Source organism: Microtus oregoni, unplaced genomic scaffold (assembly GCF_018167655.1).
Source record: "Microtus oregoni isolate MIOR12 unplaced genomic scaffold, Mior012 000019F_ref0000042, whole genome shotgun sequence".
NCBI classification, from domain to species: Eukaryota; Metazoa; Chordata; class Mammalia; order Rodentia; family Cricetidae; genus Microtus; species Microtus oregoni.
Genome location: NW_024543078.1, coordinates 37,705,986 through 37,731,378, shown reverse-complemented (window position 1 = coordinate 37,731,378; position 25,393 = coordinate 37,705,986). Strand labels below are relative to the sequence as shown.

Genomic DNA, 25,393 nt, shown 5'->3' with positions numbered 1-25,393 from the left:
TGGTTAAGAGAAGATGTTGCTCTTGCAGTGGACCTGAGCTGGGTCCACTCCCAGCACCTACATGGTGGCTCACAACCATCTGTAACCCCAGTTTCAGGGGATCCAGCAGCAATGAGCATGATACACATATATGCATACAGGTAGAACATCCATACACAAAGTAAGATAAATCAATCAAAAAATTAGAAGAGAAAGGTGTAACTTGGTGGTTGCAAACATGCTCAGCACACGAGTCCCTGAGTTTGCTGGTGGAGGGAAGAAGGAAGAAAATGAGAGAAAAAGGAGTGGAGAAATGAGAAGAGACAGGAGAGAAAGAGACGAACATTTAAGATCTTGCATGTGGGGGACTAGAGAGGTGGCTGTCAATAAACTGCTTGCTCCATGAGCAGGAGAACCTGGATCCTGATCTTAAGCATGCATGTAAGATCCGAGCATGGCGGCACACACCTGAACTTTAGCAATGGGTTCAGAAACAAGTGGATCCCTGGACTTGTGGCCAGTTAGCCTAGCCAAAACAGAGCACTTTGGGCTCATCAAAAGACTGTCTTGCCAACATGGTGGTGTATGGCTGCAATCCCAGCACTTAGGAGGCAAAGGCAGATAGATCTCTGTGAATTCAAAGCCAGTCTCTTCTACATAGTGTGTTCCATGTTAGCAAATGTCACAAGGTGAGACCCTGTCTCAAAAATAAACCAAACAAAAAGACCATTGCAAAAAAATTGAGATGGTGATAGAAGACACCTGACATCCACCTCTAGCCTTTATATATTCAGGCATGAGTAGTACATGTGCATGTACACACACACATGAGAAAAATTTTAGTACTTAGGACACTGAGACATGAGAATTGTCCTGAACTGGAAACCAGCCTGGATTACACAGTGAGTTTAAGGTCAGGCAGGGCACAGGAAAAAATGAGAAGTAGTAAGTGCCTTTGATTCCAGCACTCTGGAGGTAGAGGGCAGAGGATCAGAAATTCAAAGTCATCCTCACTACACAGCAAGTTCAGCCTGGACCATGAGACCTTTATCACCAAAAAACAAAAACATTTAAAAATGAAAAGTATTTTTTTAAAAAAAAATCTGAGCCAGGCCGCCTGACGCCGCCGAGGTCGCACGCGTGAGGCCGGTCCGCAGCAGCCGACATGCGCTACGTCGCCTCTTACTTGCTTGCCCTCCTTGGGGGCAACTCCTCTCCTAGCGCCAAAGACATTAAGAAGATACTAGACAGCGTGGGAATCGAGGCGGACGATGACCGGCTCAACAAGGTCATCAGTGAGCTGAATGGAAAAAACATTGAGGATGTCATTGCCCAGGGTGTTGGGAAACTTGCCAGTGTGCCTGCTGGTGGAGCTGTGGCTGTTTCTGCTGCCCCTGGCTCTGCAGCTCCTGCTGCTGGTTCTGCCCCAGCTGCAGCAGAGGAGAAGAAAGAAGAGAAGAAGGAGGAGTCCGAAGAGTCGGATGATGACATGGGATTTGGCTTGTTTGATTAAATCTGTGCTCCCCTGCAAATAAAACCTTTTTATGTATCTTGAGTGGCCTTTAAAAAAAAAAAAAATCTGAGCCAGGTATGATGGTACATGTCTTTAATCCCAGCACTTGGGAGGCAGACAAGTAGACCTCTGCCTGGTCTACATAATGAAATCAAATCAACCAGGGCTTCTGTCTCAAAAAAAAAAAACAACAAACAAACAAAAAGGATCTGGCGGCTGGGCTGGGAATGTAACTCAGCAGCACGGAAATTGTTTAGTACACACCAGGCCCTGGGTGGAGGTGGGAGGAGCAACCTAAGAAAAGTTCAAATCCCAGTGGCAGAAGTAAGCTACTCCATAGATTCTCAAAACAATACAAGCAATTGCCACTGCTGTTGGTTGTTCCCCAAAACGAGACAATAATAAATTGACCTTATTTCTGAAGGCACTGCCGGCCTGGGGCAATGAACAGAAACAAACCCAGCTGGAACGGAGCTGAAAGCTTTCTCCTGGCTGACTAGCCATCATGGTGGTGGAAGGATCACCAACTGTCTTACTCAGCTACGGAATCTATATGCAACAACACAAACCAGCCAGGCAGGATGAGTCCAATGGAGCAATAGTAAAAGTCTGTTATAGAGTCAATCTGACACAATACAGTAGGAGGGAATTCATTTCTGATACTGTAAACCTTGGCAAAAATCTGTGGTTGCAGTTTTACTAAATGAATACAATGTGCCTTTCAAAACTGGCTTCTTCCAAGTAATAACTGGGCCTAATACTGCTTAGCTTCTAAGATCTGAAGAAACTGAGAACATCTGCAGATGTTCAGCCATAGACTGTACCATCAGCCACAGACATAGATTGCTTTCTAAATTACTATATTTTTATTTTATTCTATTTATTATTATTTTGATTTTGGAGACAGAGTCTCACTATGTAGTCCTAAACTACCTTAGAACCTTACTCTGCAGCACAGGCTGGTCTTAACTCACAGGATCTACATGCCTCCATTGGAATTAAAAGCATACAGTACTGAAACTGGCTGAATAACTATGTGTACGCCCATAGATTCGCGTTTCTACTAGCTTTGACCAGAGAAGCTTCTTTCTGCATTGGCCAGCAATGACTGCAGAGATTCATAACTGGCCAGTACTGAGAATAAATGATTGCTGCATGCCCAGCCACAGGCTCAGGGAAGATGCAACACAGAAGAAGGAGCCAGAGAAGTGGGAAAAACAGTGTGGGATGCTAACTTCTGGATATGACATGACAATTTCACTGTATAACTCACAGTTGCTATGATTACCTACACAAGATCGGACCTGTCAACACCCTGTCATGAAAGGAGGAGAGGTTCATGAGGCCTCAGCCATCTCTGCAGATTTAAACAGTCAATGGTTGAAGAGGGAAGAAAACACATTTTTCCCAGTGGAGTAGCCATGGATAAGGTGCCTATGCTCCTGTACAGAAATCCTCCCCATGCTCATGTAAACAACCCTAATAAAATTCACTGGGTCACACACAAAGTCCTGAAAGCAGGGGAGATACACTGGAAGAGGACAAGATTATCAGATGTGAGAGACAAGAGAGGATACTAAGGAATATATAATAGAAATACGCACATGTGTGTGTGTATGCATACGCGCACACACATATAAAATGTCATATGACCCGTTATTTGGGCTGGCAAAGTGATTTGGTGGTAAAGTCACTTGCCACCAAGCCTGACAACCTGAGTTCAATCCTTGGGACCCACATGGTGAAATGAGAGAAGTGACTCCCTGAAGTTGTCCACACATTCATCCTGCCCAATGTGTGTGTTCACACGCATACTTACATAAGTAAATGTAGGAAGAACTTTTTCTTTAAGACAGGGTCTCACATACAGAAACCCACAACTGGTCAAAATGCAGAGAACAAGAGGCTGGGTGGTGCCCAGTCACAACTGATACATCTACATCACAATTCCTGCACCTAAGGCTCTGGGATCACTGTGGAAGAGTGATCAGAAAGATTTAAGAGCCAGGAGAACAGGAAGTTAGCTGTTAGACTGTGTGTCCTAGAAACGTCAGAAAGGCTCCCCATATGAAGCTTCATCAACATGGATGCAAACAAGACCTGAACAATGATACACCAAGGAATATGCTAATATGGAAGGGGGAAGTTTGAGGGACCTCAACCATAGGCCATAAACAGCAGGCCATTGTGGAATGCTAAGAGCAAGAGAACTGGTCTTCCACAGGGAAGAGCCCTCCATTTGCTTATCCAATACCAAATGCTCATTCCTGAGATCATGTTCATACAGGTAACATTCTATGGACTAAGCAGGTTGAAGTGAAGAATTTAGGAATGTGTATGTATGTATATAACAACAATAAAGACTCAGGAAGAAGAAAACTGCATGCTCTTTCTCAAGCAGAATCTAGCCAATAAGATATGTATATATGTAAACAAATGTACACGTCGCTACAGTAAACCAGGAAGAGAATAAGAAAGGTTGAATATCAGGGGTGAGAAAGGACTGGATGCAGGTGACAAACAATTACAAAACAGAATAGGAAGTTACTTGGTTTTCTAAGTTTAATTTGGCCACAGACCTTTTTGTTTTGTTTTAGTGATGGCGAAGTACATAAAATATATTTAGTAATAAACGTGAAAAATTTAATGTGACATTTTCCAGTTTCTGTCCCAAATTCCTATTTTAACAGTAAAGTTCATTGAGTACAGATTTTGGATCTGGTTAATTCTGGTGTATGATCATTTTTATTTATTTGCAAGTGGTTTTTGTTTGTTTGTTTGTTTGGTTGGTTGGTTTGGTTTTATTGAGACAGGGTTTCTCTGTGTAACAGTCTCGTTGTCCTGGAAAAAACTTTGTACACCATGATGGTCTTGAACTAACAGAGATCCATCTGCCTCTCTGCCTCCGGAGTACTGGGAGTAAAGGCCTTTGAAACCACACATGGCTTTTCTTTTTTTCTTGTTGAAACAGAGATTCAAGGCCAGCACCATCACATCTGTTTTATACAGTTCCAGAGATGGATGGAAGCCAGGGCTCAGTGTATACTGGGCAGGCTGACTAACTGAGCTACATCTCTTGGCCCCTCCCCTTTCTTGAGGTCCCTAGAGTGCAGGCACAGTAAGCAAACTGTTTTAGGAGGAAACATTTAGAGAAAAGAGCCTATTTATCACCTCATGCCTATGTACAAGTAGGACAAGTAGGTACACATATGATTAAAGTCAGATGCATCATACAAGAAGACAGGAGCAGTTACACAACCTAAGCCTAACACTCAAGACAGAAAGCTACCCTTTCTTGACAGACTCTTCCCTTGGACCCACAAAAGCAAACCCTGGTTAGTAACCAGGTACTTGCAGTCCCATGCTTGCTCAGGCTTTTGCAACTGACTTATCTACTCTCTACCTTCACTTTCTCTTTGAATAAAATCCCTTGCTACTTTTTGATTTGCATGCAACTCTCTTATTCTTTGAAAAACGACAGGAAGAATCTAGAAACACAAAGACCAGAGAACACTGGCAATACACTCATCCCAGAAAATAATTAAATATTACTTAGAAAATTCACCATCAATTTTTTTAAGAGCTAAATATAAAACTTCCCATGTTCAAATTACCTTTTCCTCTGGCTCTAAATGTAGTTTCTTCAATGCCTGCAACATGCTAACAAATGAGATTCTTTGGCAATTTTCATCTGACTCGGTGTCTGGATGAGATTAAAGCTTAGTCAGCTGTAAAGGTAAAGGAAGACAGCAAACGTACCAACTCTTGCTCCTGGGGTAGTGTCTGAATATGCAGTCACTGACCCCCACAAGCTTCATTTGTCTTCTTTTTTGCTAGAGGAAACTCAATCTGCTAGGCACTTATTCCCTGAGATTTCCAAGAGAAGTTTCAAAGGTTTTGCAGGCAGTAACTATGAAAGTCTCAGAGAGAGGTAATATTTACCTTTCTGTAAATCTTCCTTAAGAGACTTGACTTGCAAAAGCAGAGGACTGGAAAAGAAAGCAACAAAGATGAGCGAGACTACAGGAGGTAAGCTTGCCCTACCTGCAACCAAAATGTGAACTAATAATGTAGTATATATTGTAACTTGGCCGGGCGGTAGTGGCCCACACCTTTAATCCCAGCACTTGGGAAGCAAAGGCAGGTGGATCTCTGTGAGTTCGAGGCCAGGCTGGTCTACAAGAGCTACTTCCAAGACAGGCACCAAAGCTACAGAGAAACCTTGTCCCAAAAAAACAAAAAACAAACAACCAAAATACATTGTAACTTGTGCCACAACCAGAGAAAACTTCCTTAGAAACAAAGATACTAGTACACTTGACCTGAAAGGAAATGAAGGAAGGCAACAAAAGACTTTCCAGAGTTGTTATAGCAACGCTATAAACAAAAATGGGCCACTTTAAAAAAAAAAAAACTGTTGTTGAGACTGAACACGTGGCTTAAAAGCACCAGTTGCTCTTCCAGAAGATTCAAGTTTGGTTTCCAGCTACCACTTCAAGTGGCTCCCAACTGTCTCTAACTACAGAGCCAGGGGCTCTTCATCTGGGGGCACTTGTACTCATATGCACAGACTACAATTAATTCTTTTTAAAAATTGCTTTTCTTCTTTCTTTCTTACTTGTTTTTGTTTTTTGAGACTGGGTTTCTCTGTGTAGCTTTGGAGCTTGTGCTGGAACTCACTCTGTAGACCAGGCTCATAGAGATCTGCCTACCTCTGCCTCCCAAGTGCTGGGATTAAAGGTATGTACCGCCACCACTACTCAGCTAGAATTTTATTTTTTCGAGACAGTTTCTCTCTGTAGCCGTGGCTATCCTGGAACTCACTCTGTAGACCAGGCTAGCCATGATCTCAAGAGATTCACCTGGTTCTATCTCCCAGCTGCTGGAATTAAAGCGGGTACCACCACACATAACCATAATTTAAAAAAAAAAAATCTTTAAATATATATGGCCGGGCAGTGGTGGCGCACGCCTTTAATCCCAGCACTCGGGAGGCAGAGGCAGGCGGATTTCTGTGAGTTCGAGACCAGCCTGGTCTACAAGAGCTAGTTCCAGGACAGGCTCCAAAACCACAGAGAAACCCTGTCTCGAAAAACCAAAAAAAATAAATAAATAAATAAATATATATGTATTTTAAATTTTCTATGTATATGAGTGTTTTACCCTGCACATAGGTCTGTGCACCACATGCATGCCTGGTGCCCTAGAAGGCCAGAAGAAGGTATCAGATGCCCTGGGACTACAATTACAGATGGTTGTGGCATGCCACATGCTAGAAATCAAACTCAGGTCCTCTAGAAGAGCAGTCAGTGCTCTTAACCACTGAGCCACTTCTTCAGCCTAGACATGAGCTTTTTTTTTGTTCATTTGTTTTCAAGGCAGGGTTTCTCTGTGTGACAGCCCTTCCTCTCTCCGACTCTCTTTGAACTCACAGAGATCCACCTGCCTCCGCTTCTGAGTTCTGGAATTAAAAGTGTACGCCACCACACCAGGCACATAAGCATTTTTTGTTTTGTTCTGAGATAGGATCTTACAATGTAGCCCTGACCAGACTGAAATAGTATTTGAAAACAACAGGGTACCTAGTTCCCTTAATCCTTGAATTGCTCACCTGTATTCATCATTGGGGTGAGCAATCTCCACAATGTCTCCAAGCTTGATGTGAGGAAACACTTTAGGGTTCACGACTAACTCATCATCTGAAAGACAATTCAGTGACTTTAAAAGCAAATGGGCTTAGTAGTTGACCACAGGCTTAGCACGTATGAGGTGTAGGGGTGAATCTCTACCACATACCTCTAAAAAAACAAAAGCATCAGAGAAAAAACACAGAGCATCCCCATCATGTTGTGTTACTACTAGATCTCACGTTTGAACTCTGGCACGATTTTTACTTTTTGGACTGACATAAGTGTCTTAGGATAGCATCAAACTCATCCTATAAGGTAGTTTTGAATCCTTTCACCTTCCTGTCTCTGTGGTCCCACACTGCCAGGACCACAGGGCAGGCTATACTACGCTCAATGTTTATTTTTATTTTTGTTGTTATATTGAGGTTCCATTTGGATTTTTGTTTTCTGGGTTGTTGGACCTTTTTTTTTGGGGGGGGGGGTTAAGTGTGTGTGTGTAGGCCAGAGGACAACTTACAAATGTTGGTTCATTCCCTTCACCATTTGGGGCCCAGGGATTGAACTCAGGTCAGGTTTGGCAGCAAGTGCCCTTACCCACTGAGCCGTCTCACCAGCCCCCATTTGTCCTGTTTGTTTTCCTATTTTATAAGGTCCTAACTTAACCTAGGGGCTTATGCATAGGTAACCAAGTGTTCTGCCTTTTCTCTGAGCGTCCATTTTAAATCTAGTTTTAGAACAAATAAAGGATTTGCATAGGGCTGAGGACGTCACTCAAGAGATAAAGTGCTTATCTATCATGCTTGAGAGCCTGGTTTCCATCCTCAGTTCAGAAGAAAAAAATAAGTGAAAAAGTTTTTTGCAAAGGTATCTAGGGCCATGACAGTAAAGGGCTGCAGTGGACAGAGCTCGGAGGCCTGTCTCCAAGCACATGCTCCTTCTACTATCTTACTGGACAGAGCTCAGAGGCCTGTCTCCAAGCACATGCTCCTTCTACTATCTTACTGGACAGAGCTCAGAGGCCTGTCTCCAAGCACATGCTCCTTCTACTATCTTACTGGACAGAGCTCAGAGGCCTGTCTCCAAGCACATGTTTCTTACTGTTTCTATGGAAAAAGCAGCCCACGGTTCGGAGAATTACACCTCTGGCATATCACTTTACTCTCTAAAATACTTGTGAATCTGTCATACACATGATGGAAACAGCCTAGGTCCCACTTATATTTATGTAATATGCAATGAATTCCCTTAAAAACACTGTCTTAAACCCTCACAATAAATCTTTTGGAGCTCTTGTTAGAGCAAGGAAAAACCTGGGAGACAAACTGGCTTATCTAAAGGTAGACAGCCAGTAAAAGCTCATTACTGGTAATGAGTTCCTTCTGTCTAAATTAGGCTCACCACCTCTTATATGTTATAAAACTCGAGCCATATAGTCTAGACTTCAAGTGTTAGTTCACATGGGGGTTCAAAACAACCTTTAAACTATAGGGGTTGGGGTAAGGGCATAGATTAAATGCTTAGCATGAGACCTTGGCTACAATCCCAATCCTCAGTACAAATAAATAAATAAACCCACCCGCCCCAAAATAAGGGTAGACTACAAGTGTACTTGATAAAATACTTGATAAAATTCAGCCTAGTAAAGGACTGATTTATGTAGAATGTTCCATTGTTAATTTTAAGTCCAATCTCTGTGAAGTCCCCATGACAAACTCCCATTGTCTAAGCTCCCTGAGTACACGGTTTGTTTGGCGTTTTTGTTTTTGTTTGGTTTTTCGAGACAGGGTTTCTCTGTAGCTTTGGAGCCTGTCCTAGAACTAGCTCTTGTAAACCAGGCTGGCCTCGAACTCACAGAGATCCACCTGCCTCTGCCTCTTGAGTGCTGGGATTAAAGGTTTGTGCCACCACTGCCCGGAAAGTACACGTTTTTTATTTCTTTCATTTCTTTTCTCCTTCTTCTTTCTCTCCATCTTTACTTACTGCTTTTTCTTCTTCTTTTTTTTTCTTTGTTTGCATTTTTGTTTGTTTTCAGACAGAGTCTAGAGCTGTTTTCGGACATGGTGAACTGGCCTAGAGCTCACCATGTAAACCAGGGTGGCCGCAAACTCACACAGAGATCTGCCTGCCTTTGCCTCCTGTGTGCTGGGATTTAAAGCACACACCACCACATCTAGATCCTTTCTGTTTCCGCTGGAACAGTTTCATTCTGCAGCAGCTTGGCCTCAAACTTTAAGCAATCCTCCTGTCTTAACCTTGGAAAGTTCGGTGTCGAAGTCATAAGTCACTACAGCTAGCTAATCATTTCATAAAGTTAAGAACTCCTTTGGGACAAGAGATTTTGCCATATTCACAATCTTTATATTTGATAGGTATACTGGTTAGAATTTTATTTGTATCCCTAGGTATATCACCAAGCTACATCTGTCTTGTATACACACACCCAAAATAAAAATAAACCACAGACCTATATACCTACACAGTACAGTATATATATATATATAATGTATACATATATTATATATATATACCATATACACTGTATTCTTGTTATTTCCTCTGCTGAAGGAATCTCTGTTGTTTATTCAATAGCCATCTATTCTTCACAAATGTTTAGGCCAGTTTCAGAAATAGTGTGTGGGGGCTGGAGAGATGGCTCAGAGGTTAAGAGCATTGCCTGCGCTTCCAAAGGTCCTGAGTTCAATTCCCAGCAACCACATGGTGGCTCACAACCATCTGTGATGGGGTCTGGTACTCTCTTCTGGCCTGCAGACACACAGACAGAACATTGTATACATAATAAATAAATAAATAAATAAAAGAAATAGTGTGTGGTAACCCCATATGAGATTGATATGACTAAATATGAAGATAATTTGACAACTAAAGGTTTTTAAACATGTAAGTACTGAATTAACTCCAAATTAACACATAATGAACCAAGGTATGTAGCAGAACTTCCACATGTCATCACCGGCCAGCTAGTCCAGCCTAACCAGCAAGCTCCGGGACCCACCACGAAACTGTCTCAAAAATGAAGGTAAAGAAAAAGAAATAAGCCGGGCGATGGTGGCGCACGCCTTTAATCCCAGCACTCGGGAGGCAGAGGCAGGTGGATCTCTGTGAGTTCGAGACCAGCCTGGTCTACAGAGCTAGTTCCAGGACAGGCTCCAAAGCCACAGAGAAACCCTGAGTCGAAAAAACCAAAAAAAAAAAAAAAAAAAAAAAAGAAAAGAAAAAGAAATAAATAAAAATACAAGGTGCTAGGCATGATAGACATGCCTTTAATTCCAGTAGTTAGTAGGCAAAGATATCTCTCTGTAAGAGAGGATAGGATCTCTGTCACTTCAAGGCCAGCCCGATGGGCATTGTAAACCAGTCAAGGCTAAAGAGTGAGACCCTGTATCTGAAAGAAAAAATAGGGAGTGGCTCCTGAGAAACAATACTAAAGGTCGGCACCTATCTCTCATAAATGCACACACACATGTACATAAATAAACAAATATTAAATGAAATTTAAAGTAAAAAAGACTCACGAGGACTGGGGAGCTGCTCCTTGGTAGAGTGCTTGCTAGCATGCACAACGTATGGGTTCTTTGCCCAGAATCACATAAAACCAGGTAGGAACACAAGAGATCCCAGCACTTGGTTATAGAGGAAGAGAGTTCAGAAATTCAAGATCATCTTCCAGTATATACTGATTTCAAAGCCAATGTGGGCTATAAGACTCTATCAAAAACAAAGCTACCTCATTGTGTCAGCAATACTGATTTCTGAAGTAAATAGCATTTAAAAAAAAAATTAGAAAGAGCCAGGCGGTGGTTGTGCATGCCTTTAATTCCAGCACTCAGAGGCAGAGGCAGGCAGATCTCTGAACTGGAGGCCAGCCTTGTCTAAGGAGTGAGTTTTAGGACAGCCAGGACTGTCACGTAGAATAACCCTGTCCCTGGGGCTGGAGAGATGAGAGGTTAAGAGCACTGGCTGCTCTTTGGCTCACAACCATCTGTAATAAGACCTGGTGCCTTCTTCTGGCATGCAGGCAGACATGCAAGCAGAACACTGTATACATAAAAAATAAATAAATAAAATCTTAAAAAAAAAAAAAAAAAAAAAGCCCTGTTCCAAAAGTACCTATGAGGCCTTGGGTTAATTTCTGGCGTTGCACAGGAGAGAGGAGGGGAAAAAAAAAGGGAAAACTAAGTCAAGTGTGGTAGAACATTTCCACCCAGACACACAGACAGGAGGATAATGGGTTCAAGGCCAGCCTGGGCTACAAGACGAGTTCCAGATGAGCCTGGGACTCCCAGTAAGATCAAGATTCAAAGTAAAACCAAACAAAACCTGAATGTGAATGCTTTTCAGAGTTCTTGTCGACTCCAGTGCAACCAATTCTCCTGATGGCTGTTATGGCTTCACTCATTTACCTGCCCACCTCAATTTGTGATATTCGTAATTGTTACGGCATTGTATTGTACTGGGCACATCATAACTTTGGCCAATTTACACAATCCCCAAAGACCAATCAATACTGACCACTGCCCCCAAAGCCCTTCTTGTGGATGACAAGTTTGTAGACCTTTGTAGTTCTCATTTTGTCTTGTGGTTTCTTCAGCTGTTCCAATCTTGGAGCAGGGAAGTCATCTTGCCTTCCTGCCATTGAAACACAAACAAAACAGCCAGATGTCAGGTTTCCTAAAATTGCTCTTTAATTTTAGTCCTTGAAGATACTGGTTATTGTTCAGCCGAGAGGCCTGCCAACCCTTAAACTAAATCAGTCCTCCAATTACCAAGGGAGAAAAACAAATAGAAGTGTGCTTTGGGAATTAAAGTGAATTGAGGCTGAGATCCAGTCAATCCTCTGAAAAAATACTCTCTCTGCCGCATACCTAGCAGACACTTGTAGTGACAGGGACATTGCCTAGTTTCTGTCTGCATTAGTAACACCAGAATAGTACAGGGATATTAGGTTAGTCCATCACATCTGTAGAAACGTCAAAACAGGGGACTGGCCCAAGGTCACTCAAACTCTTAAGCACTCCCGTGATTCACGTTTCACTAACAATGTCCTGGGGAAGAGAGCAGAGAGAAGGCTGGGATTTCTTTGCCGAACCTCTCTATGTGTACCAACTCTCAGCGGACCCATTTCGTCGTCGTGGTAGCAGAAGCTCGGGGAGGGAAAGACTTATCCAAGGTCACGCGGGGGCTGAGGGAAGAGTCGGGCCTCGAACCTGGATCAGAGCCCCCTCCTTCAAACCCCTCAAGTCTCAGCCCGGGGCGGGCACTCGACTCGCCCCCAGTTCCACAGCCCCTCCCCTCCTCGGGCCCAGCCCGAGGCCAGATCCTCGCCAGAGATTCCGGACCTCCTCAGGATAGCCCACCTGAGCCCCCACAGCTCGCGCAGCTTCCGCACCAGAGCTCTAGGTGCCCGCCAGCCAGCACCGCCGAGGAGCGCTCACCTGAGCCCGCGCCGCTCCGGAGGCTCCGCCCCGAGTCCCCGCCCCTTGCCGCTCCCCGCTCCGCCGGGCCTGGCCGCTCTAGCCCAGCCGCCGCCTCGTCTCGGTGTCCTCGCCACTTCCTCCTCCGGGGCTTGGGACGGGGGGCGTGGCGTCGAGTCTGACTTCATTCTCTGAGTCCTGATGGAGTTTCCCCGCCTCGAGCTACCGTATTGTCTGCTTTGCAAAGGAAATTTGAAAACAGAGTCTGGACCTTCGTTTCAGACAGTGATCTCATAATACGGGAAACTCATGAGAGTCGACTCCTATCTCGCTGAGCTGTTTTTCCTTGGGTTTGACAGTGTAAATAACTCATCCTGGGTTCAGAGGGCTATTGAAAGGCACAACAGTCTCAGGGAGAAGCTGAATGTGGTGATGCATCCTGGTAATTCAGGTACTCTGGAGACAGAGATAGTTCCCTGTAGTTCAAGGCTAGATTGGGCTATGCAGCAAGAAAACGGGGCTGTGTATAACTTATGAGAGAGTTAACTGATTTATTGTACTCTGTTAAGTATGATTGAGAAATACAAGTTAATAGTCAATCATGCAAAGTACAAATTTACAGAAACAAGCTTGGAGGAAGAGACCAATCTGTATTTCTTATTATATAGTCTTCTGTTGTCAAAATTAAGCCTAATGCAAGTAACTCAAATTTAAAGTAAATTTAGTTTGACTAATATAAAATAATATTCAAAATCAGATTTATAAAAAAGCTGGTTATAAAATATTGAATGCTTGAGTAAAATGGATTAAGTTTACAATAAGCTTGATCGGCAGGAAGTCCTCAGGCCCAAGTAGTTCCCTTGTTTGGGGCACAGATATCCAACCAGAGTAAGTGGCGCCGGGCAGCGGTGGTGCACGCCTTTAATCCCAGTACTCGGGAGGCAGAGGCAGGCGGATATCTGGGAGTTCGAGGCCAGCCTGGTCTACAAGAGCTAGTTCTGGGACTGGCACCAAAGCTACAGAGAAACCCTGTCTCGAAAAACAAAACAAAAAACAACAACAGAGTAAGTGGCATCTTAGCCTCATGGAACAAGGATGCATGGGAAATAAGACCTGTCAGAAGCTGGCTGCTTCTGCCTCCAGCTTTCTTATCCAAAGATTAATTACTCCTTATTTACTCCTTATGTCTCACGTGACAGGGGGATGGTTTCTTTTGCCCACTGGAGGACCTCAGAGCCTTCACCCACATCCTAAATGTCCCAGACTTCAGAGAGGCAAGTAGCAATTACACTCTGCCCTTAATGTCTCCCAAATGGACATGTGAGGACGCTGTGAAGAGGGGAACCTTGTGACACTGGTTTGAGACCTGAATATTGGTTTAATTGGCCATGCCCTCTACCCTGGCCTTGTTCTTCCTCTTAGTAAAAGCTGATTCCAGGGTCCTCACCCTAACCATCCATGTTCTCTCACTAAAGGAAGATGTCAGATACTCTGTCATCAAACTCACAGCTTTGCAAAGTTAGTAGACGGAACAAGCCATGTCTTTGACAGTTGGTTTTCTATCTGTAGAGTCAACAAATGATTCTATTCGGTAACGTCCCACACCTGAAGGAGATTATCTCTGACCTGGGCTGACCTGTGTTGCTTCAGGACTATGGGACTGAACGCTCCAGGGCCGGTGCCTGTAAGGAGAATACAGGCTTTCGAAGTGGTACTTGTGGATGTTTTCCCAGAAATCCCAAAACTCGTTTAATATGATTATCTTGCTTTACAAATTATGCTTCTAAACCAATTTATTTTTAAATGAAAAGTTAAGAAATTTCTTCTAGGGGCTGGAGAGATGGCTCAGTGGTTAAGAGCATTGCCTGCTCTTCCAAAGGTCCTGAGTTCAATTCCCAGCAACCACATGGTGGCTCACAACCATCTGTAATGAGGTCTGGCGCCCTCTTCTGGCCTGCAGGCATACACGCAGAGAGAACATTGAATAATTAATAAATAAATAAATAAATATTTTTAAAAAAAAGAAAAAGAGGCCGGGCGGTGGTGGCGCACGCCTTTAATCCCAGCACTCGGGAGGCAGAGGCAGGCGGATCTCTGTGAGTTCGAGACCAGCCTGGTCTACAAGAGCTAGTTCCAGGACAGGCTCCAAAGCCACAGAGAAACCCTGTCTCGAAAAACCAAAAAAAAAAAAAGAAAAGAAAAAGAAATTTCTTCTACCAGACAGTGGTGGCACACATCTTTAATCCCAGCACTTGGGAGGCAGAGGCAGATAGACTTCTGTGAGTTCAAGACCAGCCTGGTCTACAGAGTGAGATCCAGTACAGCCAGGACTAAACAACACAATAAAACCCTGTCCCAAAAAACAAACAACCAGGTGGTGGTGGTGCACAGCTTTAATCCCAGCACTTAGGAGGCAGAGGAAGGCAGATCTCTGTGATTTTTGAGGCCCAGCTGGTCTACAAAGCGAGTTCCAGGACAGCCAGAACTGTTACACAAAGAAACCCTATCTCAAAAAAAAGAAAGATACTTCTCCTTAGCACAAGACACAGGGACAAGATGCAAGATGAAAATTCCTTTTGGTTCCTTCCCACTCTGGTTCCTTCCCTTGATCATATCAGCCCTCCTTATTATACTCACGTGTAATGTATTACCCTGCCTTGCCTTTTACATGTTTTACTGAATTTCACCCTATACCCAAGCGAAATGTTCCATGTAAGCTCTCCCGGTGACTTTCACCCTACAACAGCTCCATTTGTTCCAGACATAGCTACAAAAAGACCTTTCACACGGCATGGAAAAACTGGCTGAGAAGGAACTTCATCCCTTTCATCCCGCTCCAAATATTATTCTTGACATTAGTCCTCTTCCCTTCCTTTGACGCTCTCTAGTTCCCTGCTACGTCTGCTAGCTCATTTGGCGCAGGAGTCCTGGCATGGGACCAATCCCTGTCACCCTGAATCAAGTCTGTGCCCACTTAGTCTCACTGGCCCACTCTGTCTCCCTTGCCATGGCTCCTTCTCCTCCCTCAACCTTCCTTCCAGGGAAATCTCTCTGTTTTATTCGGTAACCAAATCAACTGTTTACAGCCCTTTAACAATTCTGTTTCAAAAGTCTCATTAGGAATACAGGACGACAATCGTCGCATAATCCATCACAGCTGATCAAGTTAAACTCTCCTGCTAAGTGACAGGACTGACCCTTCAATGCACCTATAAGTAACCCCCCTACAACAACAGGCTCCATCACAGACGATCAAGTAGAACTCTTCTCCTGCTAAGTGACCAGGGGACCCGTCCCCCACTTCAGTGTGCCCATAACTACCACCTCTGACAAAGACCCTCTTCAGCAAACAGCTCCTCTTTTCTCTCTATCATAGAGCTTTGAACGATAGTTTCCTGCTGAAAGACTACACCTCCCAAGTGCCATTGCGGCAAGGGAACTACGGAACTGAAAAAGTACAGGAGGGAACTTTTAGTAGGCGAGGCAGTCATTTATGGCCCTATAAAAGTCGTAGCCTTCTTCTTCCTGGGGTATCCTCTCATCTGTCTGCATGAACTGGGCCATTTTATTATTTTATTCTCTTATGGTATGAGGCATTCTCTCATCCCCCCCCCCCAGAGCGTGGGATTTATGGCTCATCCCTTCACGTGGGTGAGATTGTATTCCCCTAGAAATGTGTCCTCCAAAAAACACTGTCCTGCCAAGACAGACTTTCCTCTCTCTGCCTTTCCGTCTCCTTTAAGCCACCATCAGATGTCTACGTGTGTGTGTGTGTGTGTGTGTGTGTGTGTGTGTTATTATAAACTTAAGATGATGGAATAGCTCTTGCTTGGAAGTGTCCACTGCGCAAGTCTCTACAAACTCAAACCCTAAAACATTCCTAGGCTTCTACGATCCTTTGGATGTTGATAGTCAATTCTGAGGATTGAACCCAGGGACTTTGTCATGCAAGGCCAGCTTTTGTCCCATAGAAGTAGGGACTGAAAACTAAATCAGTGAATGCTAATCAAATACCATTGAAACTATTCCAATAATTAGTGATAATAGCTATGATTTTTATGCTAATTTAAATTTTTTATTTTTATTGTTTTTATTGTGCTATACATTTTTCTCTGCTTCCCTTCGTTCCTGCCCCTCTCTATTTCTACCCTCTCCCATGACCTCCCCCCAAAAATTAGGTGAGTTATGATCCCACTCTGTAGCAAACTGGTGTTGAACTCATGACAATCCTCCTGCCTCAGCTTCCCTCCAGCTTCTGTCTGGGATTGTAGAAATGAGTCACCATGCCCAGTGCACTTGCCTCTTGCTTCCTCGCGTTCTTTTTTCTTTCTTTCTTTCTCTTATGTCTAGGGCTGGGGGTGGGAGCCAGGGCCTCACACATCTGGCCAAAGCTGTCTATCTGCAGGCATCCTCAGCCTGGTTTCTGCCCTGTGCCACTCTCCCACCTCCTGCTTCATTATGGTAACATTTTATAACCAGAGCAAGTGTCTTAGGTCACCACACTGCGTGCACCTTCTGACCATGGTGACTACTAATCGAAACAGCATCTTGGCCTCCAGTTCATTACAGCACTTTTTTAAAGGTCTTTTTTTCCAGTTTTAACACAGCTATTGCTTTCCAATGTTTTTCAGAAAATGTATAATTTTTCTTTTAAGTAAAAGCACTGTAAAGCAGTAGAGGCCTTGGTAGTGGGCGTCTCATAGCACAATAAGTAAAGGTTCCCATGGTGGTATATACCTAATATCCCATCTCTGGAAGAATTTGAGGCCAGTCTGACCTACATGGTCAGAGATTGGAAAAAAGGAAAAAGGAAAGATGTTAGGAGAAGAAAAAGCCAGATGATGGTAGTGGTGACGTCAGTGGCATACATCTTTAATTCCAGCACTCAGGAGGCAGGGACAGGCAAATGCCTGAGTTTGAGCCCAGCCTGGTCTACAGTGAGAGTTCCAGGACTGCTAAGGCTACACAGCGAAACCCTCAAAAAACCCCAAAACATCCAGGCAGTGATGGCCCTCGCCTTTAATCCCAACACTAGGAAGGAAGAGACAGGAGAATCTCTGTGAGTTCGAGGCCAGCCTGGTCTACAAGAGCTAGTTCCAGGACAGGCTCCAAAGCTACAGAGAAACCCTGTCTCAAAACAAACAAACAAACAACAAAACCCCAAAACAACAGAAATTTAATAGAGTTTAAGAGACCACGTTAAAAGTAGAAGTTTGTAAGATGAATAATATTTCCATATGATTTAGGAGAGTGCAGAAGGCAGGCATGGTCGAGCCTATTATCCTACTATCCAAAAGGCTGAGACAGGAAGAGTTTGAAGCCAGCCTGGTCCATAGAGCAAGTTTCAGATTAGAAAGTAAGATCCTGTCTCAAAAGAATAAAAAGTAAAACTAAGCAAATAAGTACAATAAAAACAGAGCCTGAACTAGAAGGGAGACCTTGACTCAAAACCATATGACATTAATGAGGGTTGCTTACGGTTTCAGAGGGTAAGTCCTGGATTGTCATGGCAGGAAGAAGAGCAGCAGGCAGACAAGCATGCTGCTGGAGAAGTAGCTGAGAGATCCACAAGCCTGAGGGAGAGTGGGAGGGATGGGGGGATGGAGAGGAAAGAGAGAGAGAGCGTGCTGTGGAGCTAATACTAGTTAACTGCAATGGTTTGGGCTTTTGAAACTTCAAAGCCAAGCCAACCCTCAAGGACACACCTCTTCAATAAGATTGCATTCTTTTTTATATAATTTATTTAATTTTATTCTATGTGCATTGGTGTGAAGCTTTCAGATCCGCTGGAACTGGAGTTACAGACAGTTGTGAACTGCCGTGTGGGTGCTAGGAATTGAACCTGGGTCCTCTGGAGGAGCAGCCAGTGCTCTTAACCACTGAGTCATCAATCCAGCCCAAGATCACATCTTCTTAAAGCAGATGCAGAGATGCAGATGCAGAGTGGTTAGTTGTGGAATTAACCACTGAACAGAGCTCCCGGTGTCCTGCTGAAGAGATGGAAGAGTGATAACATGAGCAACGGGATCAAGACCATGACATGGAAACCCACATAAAAGGCTGACCTGAACTAGTGGGAGCTCACTGAGTCTGGATTGACAACCTGCATAAGACCGATCTAGACCCTCTGAAAGCAGGTGACAATGAGTGGCTTGGGCAGTTTGTGGCCCACTGGCAGTGGGACTAGGAGCAATTCCTAATGAATGATCTGGCTTTTTGGAACCCATCAGCCTAGACAAGACAGGGAGGGCTTGGTCCTGCCTCAAAATAGTAGTGATGTGACAGAATTCGTTGACTCTCCTCACCCTCTCTGAGGAGAAGATGGGTGGTGGAGTGAAGGGAAGTGGGGGGAGCAGGGGAGGAGGGCGGGGGAACTGGGATTAGTCTGTAAAAATTAATTAACTAGTTAATAAAATAAAATAAAAATATCACATCTTCTCAAGGTCCAAATCAGGAGCAGAAGGAGAGAGAGCACGAGCAAGGAACTCAGGACCGCAAGGGGTGCACCCACACGCTGAGACAATGGGGATGTTCTATGGGGAACTCACCAAGGCCAGCTGGCCTGGGTCTGGAAAAGCCTGGGATAAAACCGGACTCGCTGAACATAACGGACAATGAGGACTACTGAGAACTCAAGAACAATGGCAATGGATTTTTGATCCTACTGCACGTACTGGCTTTGTGGGAGCCTAGGCAGTTTGGATGCTCAACTTACTAGACCTGGATGGAGGTGGGTGGTCCTTGGACTTCCCACAGGGCAGGGAACCCTGATTGCTCTTCTAGCTGATGAGGGAGAGGGACTTGATTGGGGGAGAGGGAGGGAAATGGGAGGCGGTGGTGGGGAAGAGACAGAAATCTTAAATAAATAAATAAATAAATAAATAAATAAATAAAATATCACATCTTCTAATCCTTCCTTAACAGTTTAACTAACTTCAGAACAAACATTCAAATGTATGAACCTATGGGGTCATTCTCATTTTAACCACCACAGCCAGCTTCTACTTCCTAGAGTCTTTGTCAAAAACAAAATAAATAAACAAACAATAATTACAAAAAAGATTTCATGGTGAGAAAATATCATATTTAAAAACAAAGGTAGAATGAATAATGGGATTGATTATGCAAAACCATACTGGATCTTGAGACAAAAGGAAAGACCAGTAATGTTGAGTTTTACAGACTCTATTGTAAAGTTGTGCAATTGTCTTTGAATATACTTAATAAGGATATTGTGAAATTTTAAAATTTTTATTCAGAATAGTAGTAGAGCACACCTTCAATCCAACACTGGGGAGGAGGCGGGTGGATTTGAAGCCAACCTGGTCTACAGTAGAGTTCCAGGACAGCCAAGGCTACACAGAGAAATCCTGTCTTGAAACAGGCCCTCGCAATTTAATTTACTTTAAGAAAACTTTTATTTTGTTATTTTTTATTTACATGTATGTGTGTTTTTATCTCTGTTTATATATGGGGTGGGGTTCCCACAGAGTCTAGAAAAGGGCATCAGATCCTCTGCATCTGGAGTTATAAGGGGTTGAAAGCTGCCTCATTTAGGTTCTGCTAACCAAACTGTCCTGTAGACAGAAGTTTCTGTCCTCCCCAGTCCCACAGCTGTTTCACAAAGAAACACACAGAGGCTTATATTAATTATAAAGTGTTTAGTCTATTGGCTCAGGCTTATTGTTAACTAGCTCTTACAACTTAAATTAATCCATAATTCTTATCTATGTTTAGCCATATGATTTGGTACATTTTCTCGGTGAATCATTCCTATCTTACTTCTTCTGTGTCTGGCTTATGATTGCATCTCTACCTTCCTCTTCCCATACTTCTCCTAATCTGGTCACCCTGCCTGGACTTCCTGCCTGGCTACTGGCCAATCAGCGTTTTATTAAACTAATATGAGTGACAAATCTTTCCAGTGTGTAAGAGCATTATCCCTCAGCATTTCCCCTTCTTTCTTTTCAAAAAAAAAAAAAAACTCTGAATCTAATCTCCTTTGTTTAGCTTTTTTCCTGACCATTATCCATAACAACTGTAACCAACATTCTAAACAAAGACAAACTCCATATTCCATATTTTGGGAATGTGGACATAGTTTTCTAAGCTACTTCCTGCTGATTGGGGGTGCTTATAATCTTATGGGGACACAAAGAAAATTTAGGATCATAGTTTAATCATGACTGGAATGTTCCATGAAACTTGATCATCTCAACCAGCAGCCTTAAAGCTACTCTGGGTACAGAACTCAGAAGAAACTGCAACAGAGGTGCTCTGAAAGATTGGATCATCTGGGCATCCATTTCCATTGGAGATTTTTCAGGGGGTCATCCTTGATCAAACTTTATTTTTCTTGACCAAAAATAAATCCAAAGGCTCTCATTTCTTGTGGAAACAAAAGCAAAACTTCTTCTCCAAAGTAACATATCTTTTGACTTAAATTTTTGAAGTCAAGGCATTTTCAAAATATATAGGTTGGATTAATCCAGCAGCATTTATAATCAAATATCTTTTAGCAGCTATTGCTCCTTCCTCTGCAGTCAAACAATTGAAAGACAATACAGTAACATACAGTATCTAGACTGTCTGTATATTTTCCATCTTTACGGGGCTTTTTTTTTTGTTTTTGTTTTTGTTTTTTCGAGACAGGGTTTCTCTGTGGTTTTGGAGCCTATCCTGGAACTAGCTCTTGTAGACCAGGCTGGTCTTGAACTCACAGAGATCTGCCTGCTTCTGCCTCCCGAGTGCTGGGATTAAAGGCGTGCGCCACCACCGCCCAGCTTACGGGGCTTTTTTTAAACTCTTATTTCTATTTTATTTTTTTTTATTTTTTATTTTTTTTCCGAGACAGGGTTTCTCTGTGGTTTTGGAGCCTGTCCTGGAACTAGCTCTTGTAGACCAGGCTGGTCTCGAACTCACAGAGATCCACCTGCCTCTGCCTCCGAGTGCTGGGATTAAAGGCGTGCGCCACCACCGCCCGGCCCTCTATTTTATTTTTAATTTTTTTTGGAGACAAGGTTTCTCTGTGTATCTTAGACTATCCTGGAACTCACTCTGTAGAACAGGATGGCTTCAAACACACTGATGTCTGCCTTCCTCTGCCTCCCAAGTGCTGGGGTTAAAGGCCTATGCCACCACACCCGACTACTCTATTTCTTTTTTCTAAGGACTTTCTCTATCCTTTTCCTTTTCTTTCCTAAGTGTATCTATATTTTTAAACACACTGTAAAGCATTTAAAGGGTTTTTTTTGCCTGAATTTGTCTTTACTGTATGTCTCTGTCTTTTTCTGACTGCACGAGTCTTTAATCTGGTAAGCAATATGGCTAGGATTAGAGCTGCATCTTTGGCGGCTGGTTCTGCTCCATTCCTTGACCTCCCTAGAGTCTAGCTTGACGGCAGAGGTACTGCCAGGAGTAATATCTATTGCCACAACTCTGTAGAATTTCTAGGTCCATGCTGCCACCAAGAAGCATGCCATTGGTTGCTCATAAACACCATTTACGTCTTTGGTGGCAGGGTTTCTTAAAAGAGTGACACGGTTTTGCAGCTAATGCTGAGTCAGAAAGCCTTTCTTACAGCAAACAGAGCCTACCCAAGAAATTGCTGCTACCAAGAAGCTGCACTTGACTGTGCTCTTTTATGTTTAGAATCCCTTCTCAAGATCTCTCAGGTTTTATGTGTATGTAATTGCTGAACATTGGGTGCCATTTCTAGTTGGAAGTTACTGTCCTGCCAAGTCCCGCAGCCATTCAGTCCCAAAGAAACACACTGAGGCTTATATTAATTAGAAACTGTTTGGCCTATTATCTTATGCTTATTATTAACTAACTCTTACAACTTCAATTAACCCATAATTCTTATCTTTGTTTAGCCACATGAAAAAATGTATCTTTTCTTTTTTTTTATTTTTTTTATTTTTTTTAATATTTATTTATTTATTATGTATACGATATTCTGTCTGTGTGTATGCCTGCAGGCCAGAAGAGGGCACCAGACCTCATTATAGATGGTTGTGAGCCACCATGTGGTTGCTGGGAATTGAACTCAGGACCTTTGGAAGAGCAGGCAATGCTCTTACCCTCTGAGCCAACTCTCCAGCCCTCTTTTTTTTTAAAAAATATTTATTTATTTATTTATTTATTATGTACACAATATTCTGTCTGTGTGTATGTCTGCAGGCCAGAAGAGGGCGCCAGACCTCATTACAGATGGTTGTGAGCCACCATGTGGTTGCCGGGAATTGAACTCAGGACCTTTGGAAGAGCAGGCAATGCTCTTAACCACTGAGCCATCTCTCCAGCCCCCCAAAAATGTATCTTTTCTTAATGAGGCATTCTCATCTTGTTTCTTTTGTGTCTGGATGGTAACTGACTGCCTTTCCTTTTCCCAGAATTCTCCTAGTCTGGTCATCCCACCTCTATTTCCTGCCTATCTACTGGTCAATCAGTGTTTCATTAAACTAATAAGAGTGAAAAATCTTTCCAGGCTACAAGAACATTATCCCATAGCACTGTCCTCTGCAAAGAGCACCAATCTTAACTGCTTAGTCATCTCTCCAGCCCCTTAAAAATGTTCCGAAGTGGATTTTTAGTTAATTAATCCTTTTTTGTTTGTTTGTTTTTGGAGCTTTTCCCTCCCCAGGCAGAGTTTCTCTGTGTAACATTCCTGTCTATTCTGGAATTCCATTTGTAGACCAGGCTGGCCTGGAACTCACAAAGATCTGCCTGCCTCCTGGAGTGTTGGGATTAATTAAAGGCACAGGCAAGCACTGTCTGACTAATTAATTAATCTTTACCTCAGTATATATTAGAAAATCAGTAGCTTACATGCAAACTTTATACATATATGAACTCCATATGATTTCATTCAGCCCAAAGATAGTAGGGTTGACATACGAATTTGTGTATTTTCAACCCTAATGCTGAGAAAAACCACTATCTCTGGCAAGATGCGGGCTCTCTGACTCAAAGCTATTTTTTTTCAATTATGTGCTTGTGTGTATGGGATGTTTGAGTTGTGTATGGAGGCCAGAAGCAGTGCCTCCTGCTCGAACTGAACTTGACTTACAGGCTGTTGGGAGCCTCCCGGCGAGGTTACTAGACACTGACCTGAAATCTACTAGGAAAGCAGAAATTGTGCTTTTTGAACACTGAACTTTTATCCAGCCTCTCACAGATCTCTTTTGTTTGTTCTTTGAGTCAGCGTCTCACTCTGTAGCTCTGTTCTGGAACTCACTTTGTGTACCAGGCAGGCTTGGAACTCAGAGATAGATGCTCCTTCCTCTCCTGCAGTTAAAGGAGTGCCCTGCCAAGCCTAGGCTCCCTCCATATATCCTATTCAGAGAAAAGCTAATTACAGTTTCCCCCAAAGCCCTCATCACCTGCCAGGATGATGAACTTTAGGAACTATAGGTGTCTAATTCTAAATCATGTCTTTGGTTTGGGGCAAACTTGATTATTCTATGGACATATTTAATCCTCACAAACTTTTTTCCCCATTCTAATCTCTGCTGGAAACTTCTTTAGGTGCTGTGATACAGGGGTGAAGAAGACAGGTGAAGATGAGAAGGGATAGGCAACAAGGAAGGGATGAAATGTGGTACTTTCAGCAGGGCGGTGGTGGCGCAGGCCTTTAATCCCAGCACTTGGGAGGCAGAGGCAGGCGGATCTCTGTGAGTTCGAGACCAGCCTGGTCTACAAGAGCTAGTTCCAGGACAGGCTCCAAAACCACAGAGAAACCCTGTCTCGAAAAAAACAGAAAAAAAACAACAACAAACAAACAAACAAAAAACCCTTATAGAAATGTGGTACTTTCAATGCTTAAGTGGCAAAGAAATAAAAAGGACGTGTAACCAACGACTTTCCTGGTATATCATTTAGATTTAGTAGTCAGTGTGATTAGAAGAGAATGGCGTGACCTAAACCACTGACTGAAGTAGTTATTAAAAGGTCTCGTGATCTGCCAGGATGGTGGCAGTTGTCCATGTCACAGAAATGGATCTGGCCATAGCATTGGTAACAGTTGGAGACAGGAACAGGGCCAAAGGATATCTTTTTCTTTCTTTCTTTCTTTCTTTCTTTTTTTTTCTTTTTTGGTTTTGGTTTCTCTTTAGCTTCAAAGCCTGTCCTGGAAACGCGCTCCGTACACCAGGCTGGCCTTGAACTCACAGACATCCTCCTGCCTCTGCCTTTCAAGGGCTGGGATTAAATGCGTGTGCAACACCCGCTAGGCTGTGTGTGTTTCTCTTTAAGAGCCAGTGCGGTGCGGGCGGGGCTGAGTGTGTCGGGGGCTAGCAGAGGGCGGAGGTACGGGCTGGGAAGAGCGGCCCTCCCGAGTGCGCGCGCGCCGTGCGGGGGCGGGATCAAGACCCGTCCGCATGGCTGGCTGTGGCCCCGGATGAGGAAGTGCGGTAGGGAGGGGGGGGGTCTGTAGAAGCGGTGGAGGCCGGAGCGCCCTCGGGCTTCGGCTCTAGAAGATCTGGCAGAGTTGGTGTCGGCGGGGACAGCGGGGACAGAGGCAGCCGAGGCCAAGGTGGCAGCATGAGCACGGGCCGCGGAGCAGGCCACAGGGTAAGAGGCCCAGGCGGCCCCACAATGCCATGGGGGTCCTCCCCCGGCCGGTGCTGACTAAGGGGGTCCTGGCCCCCAGCCTCTCGGGGCTCCGAGGGCACCAAAGCTGCGTTGTTCGTGACAGAAACACCCACAGACATCGAGTAGATCAGGCACCACGTCACTGGGAGACAACAGCTTCTCGGAGTTTTGGCTCCAGGGGAAAGAGGCTCCTTTTCAACTTCCATCTGCAGGGACTCCCCCCCCCCCAACTTCTCTCCTTGGAG

The 25,393-nt window shown here is 43.7% G+C and overlaps 4 protein-coding genes across 18 annotated transcripts in view; 3 read left to right on the top strand and 1 right to left on the bottom strand.

Annotated features, from left to right (window-relative positions):
- Window positions 1–12,604, bottom strand: part of LOC121459396 (GATOR complex protein DEPDC5) — a 124,494-nt gene extending 111,890 nt beyond the window's left edge. For 13 of the 15 annotated variants that reach the window (XM_041669106.1, XM_041669121.1, XM_041669109.1 and 10 more), the window contains exons 1-4: window positions 12,498–12,589; window positions 11,653–11,769; window positions 7,104–7,191; window positions 5,435–5,481 (exon numbers count right to left, since the gene is read on the bottom strand). In XM_041669106.1, coding sequence (XP_041525040.1) covers window positions 5,435–5,481; window positions 7,104–7,191; window positions 11,653–11,710 — 193 coding nt within the window. In that variant the 5' untranslated portion in view covers window positions 11,711–11,769; window positions 12,498–12,589. Of the gene's footprint in view, window positions 1–5,434; window positions 5,482–7,103; window positions 7,192–11,652; window positions 11,770–12,497 lie in introns of those variants that run through there. The other 2 variants (XM_041669107.1, XM_041669120.1) reach the window with 2 other exon arrangements.
- On the top strand, window positions 1,145–1,534 carry LOC121459398 (60S acidic ribosomal protein P2-like). Its single transcript, XM_041669122.1, has one exon. It carries the CDS (start codon window positions 1,145–1,147, stop codon window positions 1,490–1,492), a length of 348 nt encoding a protein of 115 aa, XP_041525056.1. The 3' UTR covers window positions 1,493–1,534.
- Window positions 12,236–12,736, top strand: LOC121459275 (formin-like protein 5). Its single transcript, XM_041668806.1, has one exon. The coding sequence runs from the start codon at window positions 12,236–12,238 to the stop codon at window positions 12,734–12,736; it is 501 nt and encodes a 166-aa protein (XP_041524740.1).
- Window positions 12,737–24,943: 12,207 nt separating this feature from the next.
- Window positions 24,944–25,393, top strand: part of LOC121459333 (protein PRR14L-like) — a 73,610-nt gene continuing 73,160 nt past the window's right edge. Inside the window, exon 1 of the mRNA XM_041668965.1 lies at window positions 24,944–25,127. Coding sequence (XP_041524899.1) covers window positions 25,098–25,127 — 30 coding nt within the window. The 5' untranslated portion in view covers window positions 24,944–25,097. The remainder of the gene's footprint in view (window positions 25,128–25,393) is intronic.